The following is an 11,486-nucleotide window of genomic DNA, read 5'->3' on the forward strand; positions in this document are numbered from 1 at the left end:
TTTGAGTTAAGTGGAAAGGTGCACACCCCTGCCTCCCTGCTCTACCTGATGCACATCCCTACCTCCCTGGTCTACCTGATGCACACCCCTGCCTCCCTGGTCTTTCCACCAGGGGAGTACATACTGATTGCTTATAGGTTGTCTTTAAACTTAAGTTCTAACATGGGGGATATGTAGGATGGGTAAGCACATTACCTTTGATAGAGTCAAATCTGTGCAAATAGCATTAAGAACATATAACTGTAGGTTAAGAGGGGTACAACTTCACACAATTCCCACCACCAGATCTCTATATCCCATCTCCTTCCCTGACAGCTTTCCTATTTTTTATACCTCCCCACTGAACATGGGCGTTGACAGGTCGATCCATACTCCCAGCCTGCCTCTCTTTTTCCCTAATAGGGTGGGGCTCTAGGGAAGTGGAGCTCCAGGACATATTGGTGGTGTCGTCTCTCCAGGGAAGTCTGGTCGGCATCATGCTAGCATCTGGAACCTGGTGGCTGAAAAGAGAGTTAACATACAAGGCCAAATAAATTGTTGAACAATAAATTGTTGAACAACAATGATTATGAACCTAAAGGCTGGAATAGTGCAGATGAAGTGTTGGGGGGGGGTCCTCCATTTTGTAGATAGCTAGTAGGTATATTTTAATTATATTTCAAAGGGCCTGTAGCTATACTAGTTTTTTTTTCCTTTGAGCCTAAAATCTGATATGCAGGTGGATCCAAGTTATTGTCTGAGGCTAGAAAAGGGACAGAAAACTGGATCAGGGAAGAGAGTAGCTCCCTAACATGGGGAGGGGGTATAAATATCATTGACTGTAAACCCCATCGATTTGATGTGATCTGGGGCCGATAATCAGCTTAGGAGCCCATGTGACCTCTGTATCCCTGTAGATCTGATCTCACATTCTGTGGTCATGAGTAGGAACATTCCAAGCTGCCCCAATATCAACCCATCTTCCTCAGGTGTAGCATAGAGTATGTTGTCCAGCCTCCAAGATTTGTATAAATCACAAATTTAAATATTTTTTTATAATTTAAAAGAAAGAATATGAATTAACTAGTTTAAGTACTTTGTTTAAAAATATTTCAGCATATTATGATCTATAAATATGTATATGTTTTAACAACAATTATAAAAAGTTAATGTAGGCAAAATTAAACATGTTTTTAATACCAAAATACCACTCAACAACAAAGTACATCAGCAACTGTTCACACTGAAGAATATAGATGATTAATCTAACTTTCCCTCTGCTTCACTTTGTGTTCTATTAGTTTCTTATTCAAACTTTCAGGTCACAAATTTAATTTAAAACCTCTTAACTAGTCTAACACCTAATATGTTCTATCTGCATTCAATGTCTAGCAATGGGTAGCAAAGCTAGAATACCAATTTGATTCAGAGTGTACAAAACACTAATTAATCAAATAATAGAATCCTGTGCCAGCACTTCTTAATGACATGACCAAATGTTTCTAATGTCTTGAAATGTAAACACAAGTTAGAAAATAGAACATTTGGGGGTTGGGCGGTAGCGCAGCGGGCAAAGCGCAAGGACCAGCCTAAGGATCCCAGTTCGAGCCCCCGGCTCCCCACCTGCAGGGGAGTCGCTTCACAGGTGGTGAAGCAGGTCTGCAGGTGTCTGTCTTTCTCTCCCCCTTTCTGTCTTTCCCTCCTCTCTCTGTTTCTCTCTGTCCTATCCAACAATGATGACATCAATAACAACAGTAATAACTACAATAAAAACAACAAGGGCAACAAAAGGGAATGAATGAATAAATAAATAAATAAATAAATATTTAAAAAAATTGTAATTAAAAAAAAAGAAAATAGAACATTGAAGACTAAAATGATGTAAATGAAGGCGGAAGCCATGCTAACTAGAGCAACATATTCAGCATCCTGTGTAAAAATGCTCACTTTCAGAATAACAAGTCCTTAGCATTAGTAAGTAGCTAACTCAGTACTGCTGCTCTTTGAACACAGCTACATATGTGTCTGTCTATATTTTCTTTTTCTGTGGATGCATACACAGACATGCACATGTAGACAGACACGTATGTAAATATCATGCCTTATATTTAATATGATTTCTCTTAATATCTTTCTAAGTTAATGCATTTCTTTCTCATGGGGAGAAAAGCTTCTCCCTTCCCCTCTTTCTTTGGTCAATGTAAAGTTTGTTTTTGGATGCTTTCCTGAATTCAAAATAAATAAAAATACTTTTCATAAAATGAAGAAATAGGATATGTCAGAAAAATTAACCATGTCCTGAGTGATTAAACTGAAAAAAACAAACAAACAAAAGCATATAACTGATGGTTAAAGTTTATTAGATTGCTTATTCCTAAGTATCTACTCATGTGTTTAGAGTGTTAATTATGATTTGGCTTGTAGAAATCAACTCAGACACATAATAAAACTTAATAAAGGGACTTCATTAAGAGAACTCAACACTTAGGTCTCCCAATGACTTCTTCAGCCATAAAGAAAGAAAGAAACAGTAAAGTCAGTATATTGAGCACTTGAAAAGCTCTAGTGTGGCTACAGTGGGCAGTGTGCCTAATACTGCACTGTCTTTTAGCAAGGAGCAAATCTCCAAAGCACCCTCGGCCTTGTTAGAGTTCTTCACTGACCACACATGGCGAGAAATATATGACTACTAGTGCACAAGTGTGTCTCAGAATGTATTTAGGTAGTTTGCCATGTCCCAACCTATGTCTAAATCCAGTTCAATGGCCAGTTTTGAAAAGCTTTTTTTTCTTAAGGATTTATTCCATGAGAGAGAATGTGTCAGTGGAGATGGCTCAGTGGGCCAAGTGCCTTCATTGTATGGGGCCTGGCTTCAATTTCTGGCACTACGCACACTACTTCTCACTCCTGGAGGCAATTTTCCCTTTTTGTTTTTTCTTTCTCTTTTTTTAATGAAATAGGACAGAGAAATTGAGAGGGGTGGGTTGAAGTAGAGAGGGAGAGAGAAAGAGACACCTGCAGCCCTACTCACTGCTCATGAAACACCACCCCCACAAGTGGGGAGTAGAGACTCGAACCCAGACTTTCACATAGTGATGTGTGTGTTTAACCTGGTGTACCACCGCGAGGCCCCCTAGCAATCAGATCTTTAAAAATAAATGAAATACATCTATATTGAAAAGGGAGAAGGTAGGGCCAGGTGGTGGCACAGATTTCCATGCACAAGGACCCAGGTTCAGGCCCCCAGTCTCTGTCAGTGGGGAGCAGATGTGTGTGGGGTGGGAGGTAGGGGTGGGTAAAGCAGTGCTGCGGGTTTCTCTCGTCCCTTCTCAATTTCTCTGTTTTGGCCCAATAAAATAAAAAATAAAAATATTTTTAAAAGAAAAGGAAGAAGTTAGTGTTAGTTGTAGGTGGTATGGTTTTGTTAAGAAGTTGAATTAACAGAGTATATATTTTTTCTATTTCAGTGAAAAATGCTGTTGTAGATAAGGAGTACACTGACTCTAAAGATGGCTTTGAGTAGAATGACATTTTCACAATGTTCTCAATTATCAACATGGGGTATCTTTCCCTGGGGCTCTGCTCTTTGATTTGTTTGTCAAATCTATAGTTATTCTCCTTGCACAGAGCTTTCACTTCCTTGGTGACATTCAATCTCAGTGTTGTATTTCTGATGTGACTGTAAATTAGTATGTTTTCAGATGTTTCTCTATCAGGGAAATATACCCCATGTTGATAATTGAGAACATTGTGAAAATGTCATTCTACTCAAAGCCACCTTTAGACTCAGTGTACTCCTTATCTACAACAGCATTTTTCACTGAAACAGAAAAAAAAAAATAATCCTAGACTTTTCATAGAACCACAAAAGATCGTGAATAACCAAAACAATCCTGAAGAAAAAAAAAAAAAGTAGATCTAAGCATAAAGCCTGATGCCACAAACTCTGAGAGGTTCCTTGATATTTGTCTTGGCAATAATTTTCTGGATATCACATCAAGAAACCAATAACAAAGGCAGAAGGGACTTAAACAACAGACAAGTGCAGGCTACAGAAAAGAGAAGAAAATGTTCAAATTAGGGGCTGGGTGGTGGCTCACCTGGTTGAGTGCACATGTGACAAAGCACAAGGATCTGGGTTCAAGCCCCCGCCCCCCCCCCCGCAGGGGAAAAGCTTTGTGAGTGGTGAAGCAGGGCTGCAGCTGTCTCTGTCTCTCTCCCTCTCTATCTCCCCCCACTTGATTTCTGGCTGTCTCTGTCCAATAAATAAATAAAGATACTTTTAAAAAAAATGTTCAAATTACATGTAATAAAGGGTTAATGTGCAAAATAGATGAATAAATTACTCAACCCAACAACAAAAATGGGCAGATGAACTGAATGGACATCCAATAAGTGCCTGAGGAGATGCTCTGCACCAGTGATCATCACGGAATGCAAATCGGATCACAGTGAGATGTTACCTTTGCCCTGTTTAGATGATTCTCAAGAAATCACAAGTGTGGGTGAAGATGTGGAGGAGAGCAAACCTTGTACACTGTTGGTGGGAATGTAAATTGGTTCAGCCAGTGTGGGAGAAGCAAGGAAAGGCTCCTAAAATGAGTAGGAACAGAGTTACCATATGACCCAGCAACTTCTCTTCTGGCAGTAAAAGAGACATTTGCAGCATCGGGTGCAGTGACCAAGACGTGGGACCACGTAAGCACTGGCCAGCAGATGAGTGAAGAAAGAGGATGTCATATATTTTGTAGTAGGTTACACTCTTCAGTCACTGGACAGAACACCCTGTCTGCTTCTGTTTGCACAGTGGGAGTGAACCTTGAACATTTCATGCTGATTGACAGATCAGTGCTGCATGCTACTACTCAATGTGAGTTAGGCTTTTAAGGTCACATATATAAAGTAACATGGTGTGCTTTCAAGGGGGCTTGGTGAGTTAGATTCTGTAGACATCACTATAGATCCCAATACCTCTGAATATAGAAAATATTGTATTATAGTCAGACTTTCTAAGAGACTAGCACTAAATTATTCTGACCACAAGAAAGAATCATTATGCAGACTAAGAGGTGCAATCATGATACAAAACATGAACTAACATGTTATACTCTGAAAATGTGCATGATTTCAAATCAGGTATGTTTCAGTAAAGTCATTAGATATTCAAGGAATCAGGAGAATGCAGAACCACAGAGGATTCAGAGGTTGGAGTTAGCATACGGGTTTCTCAACAACCAAAGAACACAGCAGTGGGAGATGAAGATTCTCAATAGATTAGCCTGTATTAAAAGTTCTGAGGTTCAAAATGCATCTGAAATTAAGAACTCATCTGATCAACTTAATATACCGGATCTTCAGAGCAGAGACAAGGGTTGGTAAGCCTGAAGACAAGTCAGTTTAAAAACCAAAATTAGACTAAAGCACAGAGAAAGTAGCAAAAGGCCAAGAGACCCATGGGAAGGTCCAGAGTGCAGATAATAGGAGCACTAGAAAGAATCAGAAAAAAGCAATGTTTGAAAAGATTGTTTCCTTTTGACTTACCTTTTAAAAAAAAATAGTCATATTTACATTGGGAAGGATAGATATGAGCCTTAAGACAAGCTGTATCAAAAACATGATATGAAAAGGGAGAAACCATGAACAGAGAATATCATTACTGAATGTTAAAATCACACCCAAAGTCAAGATTGCTGCTGTGTGTGTGTACAGAAAGGTCTAAGTGACTGGAAGGATACAGAGAAAACCTTTTTTTAAAAAAGTTTTAGTTATTTATTTTAATGAAATAGATACAGAAACACACACTGAGAGATGCTGATCAGAATGATGCTTAGCTCTGGCTATGATGATGCTGGGAATTGAACCTGGGACCTCAGCTCTTCAGGCACAAAAGTATTTTTGCATGACCATTAGGCTATTTCTCCAGCTCTCCAGAGAACTTTCTTGTCAGTGCTTGCCTCTAAGAAGGAACAGATGATGGTTTTAGAGAAGAAATAAAGGGAGTTTCAGTTTTATCTATATATTTCACTTACTTATAAAGATATGAAAGGGGTGGAAGTTTCTTACGGAATTCTGATTTCCTGTCTTGAAATTCTTTTCATTGCTGAAGTCTTCCCTGACCCCACTGCCTGCATTATTTGGCTTCCTTCCTTTCATGCACAAAGCCACTGCACTGTGTGTGTAATAGACGTATAAGGGGACCACCATTCCTGCCTCCTCAGGCTGAGCACAGAGTAGCAATGAGACTGGGAACAGCCCCAAAATCAGCACAAGATCTAGAGGGCAAAGCACTGACACCCTGGAAGTGTGGTGGGAAGGCTACTTACGTGAGAAATCTGTCTACTCTTCCCAGGCCACAGAGCACACTGCCAGATAGGAGCATTCTACTCTCAGGTGGTAAAGGAAATTTGGACTGTAATTGAGCACTATCATATGTATTTTTGTGCACATCAGTCTGCCTTTTCACTGCTCTTCCAGCTGTCCCCCTTTATTTTAGTGATGTGACTTCTTAGCTTTGTGGCAACACACGTTCCCGGCTCATCTTATTTTCCTCCCTACCACAGCTCTGTAGTCAAACCTTCTTCCAAGGGGCCCTGGTTCCTTTTGCTAAATAATGGTATTTGGAAAACAAGCCCTGATTGTGGACCAGTGTAGAGTGGTGGAGAAACTGGTATGCAGACAGCTGAGAAGTTGTGCTTATGTGACAGCTGTCTAATCAATGTTTATTTCCATAATAAAAGACGAGCTGTATGTCATCTTTGCTCCCAGAATGCCATTGCCAACAGGCTCAAGGAGTGTGCTGGGTATGCTTCTGGAAGAGACTTTCCTATGCTTCTGTTTTGGGGGAAATGAGAGGTTTTAAGTCAGTGACATTCAGGCATTCTCATCCTTTTAGCAATGGTAATGGAAAACTGGTCTCTTTTTCTTTCTTTCTTCTTCCTAGTTCTTCAGTTTGGATTTACAACTATCTTTGTGGCAGCTTTCCCCCTAGCACCACTCCTGGCCTTACTGAATAACGTAATTGAAATTCGACTTGATGCCTACAAATTCGTCACACAGTGGAGGCGACCTTTAGCTTCGAGGGCCAAAGATATAGGTGAGCTGGTTTGAGAGAGAGACAGAGATCAGTCTTTTAGTGAGTAAAATTAAAATGGCGACCAATTCTAGGTTACTTATGGTCCTCTTGTAAAATGAACCAAGTAATTCATGGAAAAATCTTTGTTAGCTGTAAATGCTATGAGATAAAAAAGTAAAGCTGCCTGTTAGTGAAATCACTATTTCCAGTGCCTGGAGAATTTCTGCTCAGAGAATCAAATTTGTTGTTTCTGTTGTAGGTTGTTAAAATTCTAAAAATTTGGGAGTTGGGCGGTAGCACAGTGGGTTAAATGCACGTAGCGCGTAGCACAAGGAAGGGCGTAAGGATCCTGGTTCGAGCCCCTGGCTCCTCACCTGCAGGGGAGTCGCTTCACAGGCGGTGAGGCAGGTCTGCAGGTGTCTTTCTCTCCCCTTCTTTGTCTTCCCCTCCTCTCTCCATTTCTCTCTGTCCTATCCAACAACAAGGATGTCAATAACAACAACAGTAATGACTACAATAATAAAAAACAAGGGCAACAAAAAGGAAATAAATATTAAAATAATAATAATAATAAATTCTCAAAATATGAGGCCAGGCAGTAGCGCACCTGGTTGAGCATGCACATTACAGTGTGCAAGGGTTCAAGCACCAGGTCCCCACCTGCAGGGGGCAGTCTTCACAAGTGGTGAAGAAGGGCTGCAGGTGTCTCTCTGTCTTTCTCCCTCTCTCTATTTCCCCATCTCTATCCAATAATAAATAAATAACTTTAAAAAATTCTCAAAATTTGATTGCCAGGACAACATCAAAAGAGAAATTCTCTATACTGTTATATAACAAAGATCTATCTAATGGAGTTACTGTCTTTTTAAATATTTTTATTTATTTATTTTATATTGAACAGAGATAGAGATGAATTGAGAAGGGGAGATAGAGAAGGAGTAACACCTGCAACATTGCTTCACCGCTAGTGAAGCGCCTCCCCACCCCTGCAGATGTGGACCAGGGACATGAACCCAGATCCTTCCTCATAGTGACATTTACTCACCTGGGTGGGCCATTGCCCAGCCCATAGTTACCAGTTGCTTTCATATGTATTATCTGTGCTGCACTGCCTGAACTAACAACGTTTTTCTTTGAATAGGAATCTGGTATGGGATTCTTGAAGGCATTGGAATCCTCTCTGTTATTACAAATGCATTTGTCATAGCAATCACATCTGACTTCATTCCTCGCTTGGTGTACGCTTATAAGTATGGACCGTGTGCAGGCCAGGGAGAAGCTGGGCAGAAGTAAGTTTGCCATCCAAGAATGAAATTATTTCCTTGTGGTCATGGACTCAAGACTTGGGCAAGGCCTGTGGTGGGTGGGACGATGGCTCACTAACACAGCCAAAGACCACGCATACAAGTCAGACAAGTTCCAGATGGGGTCTCATGCAAGAAAGGCAACCGCTGACCCCTCCAGCCTCTGTGACTTCAGCAGTGTGGGGTGTGCTAGTGCCTGTGCCCCCAAAGTGGCAGGTAATGTAGTCATAGCATTTTACAACTTTGCAAAATGGACTCTAGAATCTGATTCACCTTATGTCATTTTGTGTGGATTCTGCATGGTGAATATGCAGCCATGTGTCAAATACATAATATTGGTGGAGTTAGTAAGCGATTCTTTCCTGACTCTAAGTCTATGCCAAGCAAATTGGGTTAACCAATCACCTGGGAGCTCAATTCTTCAAAAAGCTATAAATATATAGATTTCTGGTCAGAAAAAATCAGGGGCAAAATTATAACACTTCCCCTAGGTTTCATGTCTACATCTGGGGGGTACCAGGCTGGTTTCCCGGGCAGGAGAGAGAGACGACCAGGGACTCATGGCTGAGCTGGGAAGCAGTATCTCTTTACTGACGAGTGGGGATGCGGTTCAACAATCTAATCTCTTCTAATCACGACACAATTCTCTCCTGCCTCTCTCCTAAGGCAGAAGAATCAGGAACAAGGAAGTAAGTAGGATAGGGGCGGGGAGAAGGGAAAAGCGCGAACCAGTGAGGATTAAACCAATGTCCCGGAGGCTGGGGGTGCTTAGTTAACAGTGGTTATGTAAATAGATACATCGTGAGTAATACAAGCGAACCTAATGTGATGATCAAAACAGAAGGTCTTATAAGCAAGATTTAGAAGCATACCAATGGGGGGGGGGGATGTAACAAGTCTTAATATAACACCAGTGGGATTTAGATGTGTGAGGTCAGAGTGACATGTGTTTTATGATGGCAAAGCCTTCTCCATGTCACCCCAAATCACCCTACATCAGCTGCCTACTCATGCCCACAGCCTGCCTCGTGGCCTACTCTTGTCTGAGCTAAACTAACTCGCCCTCTGGAGTCACTGCAGGCCCATTAGTTCCAGCAGCAAAGTGCCAACCATGTGGAGTCCACTGCAGTTGTGCATGCCTGGCTGGGGACTCTGTGATAAAGCTAGCTCACAGTCCAGCTATTTGGATGGATGTCTTTACTGCAATGACCTAGAAACTCTCCATGAGCATGCCACATCACCGTAAGAGGCTAACACAAATATATATCCACTCCCCTTGCATGTGAGTCACAAGCTGCCTTGGGAGTGGACCATGCATGTTAGCAGCAGGGAGAGTAACTAGCTGGAACATGGCAAGTGCAGCTTCTCTCAGCAGCCTCTGGACTATCACCACTAGAAGTCATCGAATTCAACTAACAGACTCCTGGGCTTAAATCCCAGTGCTTATGTCAGGCTTGGCTGTTGTTTTTCCTGCTCCAGAGAAGGGGAAGCACATTTTGTTGGGGGTGGAAGGAGAGGCTGGAAATAGAGTGACAGCATTTACATCCAGTAGACAGTGCATCACTGCTTTAGGGTACTGACAGCCTAATGGATTTAAGGCAATGTTTGTGGTGGTTACGATTTGTCCAGTAGCCTCCTTAACCCAGCTTTATTAGTCTCTCTGGGGATGAATGTACATAAAGATTCTCTTTGAGTTAAGAGCTTCTCCCTCACTTTCAGTATCCATGGATCTTCTTGTTATCTTCTAATCCGTTTGGTCTGGTCATTTTTCTTGTTTTCAGATACTTACAATTGGCTGTATTTCTTCCTCAACCTTTATTTTCTGTCCAGCAACTACTCTTGTTTTCAGTTTATCAAGGTTTTACAAGTGACTGAACCCACCAAATGTTAGAATGCCAGAGGCTCTGGGGTAGCAAGCCCTGCTAAGTGTGGTTTAGTCAGATGTGGAAAGCCCCCCATTTCTCTTTAAACTTACGCTTGATTGAGATGACTTCAGATATACCAATAACCTCACACTGACATTCCCAGCCAGCTCATTGCTGCCCCCATAGCAGTCCTTTTAGCTTCCCTGTGGGTGAGAATGTCACCCATCTGTCCAGGGCCCTTCCATTCTCATGCCCGTTGTCCCAGTGACATCTCCTGTGCCTTTTAGTGACAGCTGTGCTGTCATGGACAGTCTGTCAGTCTTGATAAAGCATAGACAGCTGCATTGCACAGACAGCTGTGTGTGCATGGGACACGGGACACACAGACGTTCCCCAAGCATGTCCATCTTTCCTCTCAGTGACCTTCCTGTGCAGGAGCAGAGCTTTGCTCTGCAGCCAGTTCTCACAGGTAGAGAACTAAAATCCCCCCTGATGTCAGAGATGCACTTTGCAGTGTATAAAATGGTCCTGCTGACCAGAGCTGCTGTGAAAAGGGGCTCAGCTCACTTTTAAAAGATGCTTTTGCTTCTTGTGAAGATTCACTGTGCTGGGGCAGAGACTAGGGTTCAGCTTCTGCTGATGGTAGTGACAGAGACAGGCTCCTCCTGGCAGTCAAGCCCTGCGCTGTAAGGTGTCACTCTGTCTCCCTGGCTTGTTTAAGAACCAAAGATATATCTAAACATCATGTTACTTGTATCAATTCGCTTAATTCCCCAGTTAACCTATGAGTACATGCTTTATGTTGCCAAGGCTGCATGGCTAGAAAGCAGTGGAGCTACAGTTTGGTCAGAAACCCAAGTTTTGGGCTGCAGAAATAGCTTGATATATTCGAGCACGGAGACATCTGCAGGCCTGATAGTCCAGAGGACTCAGGATCCTTTCCAACAGAAGCCAGAGCTGAGTGCTATGCTTTCTCTAGTGTAAAAACAAAGTATTTTAAAACACCAAGTGTTTCAGTATTTTTATGTCTATTTACTGAGGAAGGAGAAGCAGGCATCAGTATGGCACCTGTGATGCTGAGGGTCAGACTTGGGACCTTGTGCTAGACCCACTGTGCCACCTCATTCAACAGGCCGAATATAAAAGCCTGAAGGCCTGATGCTCGGACCTTGTACTAGACCCACTGTGCCACCTCATTCAACAGGCCGACTATAAAAGCCTGAAGGCCTAATGCTCAGACTTTGTACTAGACCCACTGTGCCACCT

The 11,486-nt window shown here is 42.0% G+C and overlaps 1 protein-coding gene across 6 annotated transcripts in view; it reads left to right on the plus strand.

The window, feature by feature from the left end:
• Positions 1-11,486, plus strand: part of ANO4 (anoctamin 4) — a 413,046-nt gene that overhangs the window by 387,166 nt on the left and 14,394 nt on the right. For 5 of the 6 annotated variants that reach the window (XM_060195637.1, XM_060195640.1, XM_060195639.1 and 2 more), the window contains 2 exons: positions 6,920-7,072; positions 8,193-8,340. In XM_060195637.1, coding sequence (XP_060051620.1) covers positions 6,920-7,072; positions 8,193-8,340 — 301 coding nt within the window. The remainder of the gene's footprint in view (positions 1-6,919; positions 7,073-8,192; positions 8,341-11,486) is intronic. The other variant, XM_060195638.1, reaches the window with a different exon arrangement.

The sequence above is a fragment of the Erinaceus europaeus genome, chromosome 7 (assembly GCF_950295315.1).
Source record: "Erinaceus europaeus chromosome 7, mEriEur2.1, whole genome shotgun sequence".
NCBI lineage: Eukaryota > Metazoa > Chordata > Mammalia > Eulipotyphla > Erinaceidae > Erinaceus > Erinaceus europaeus.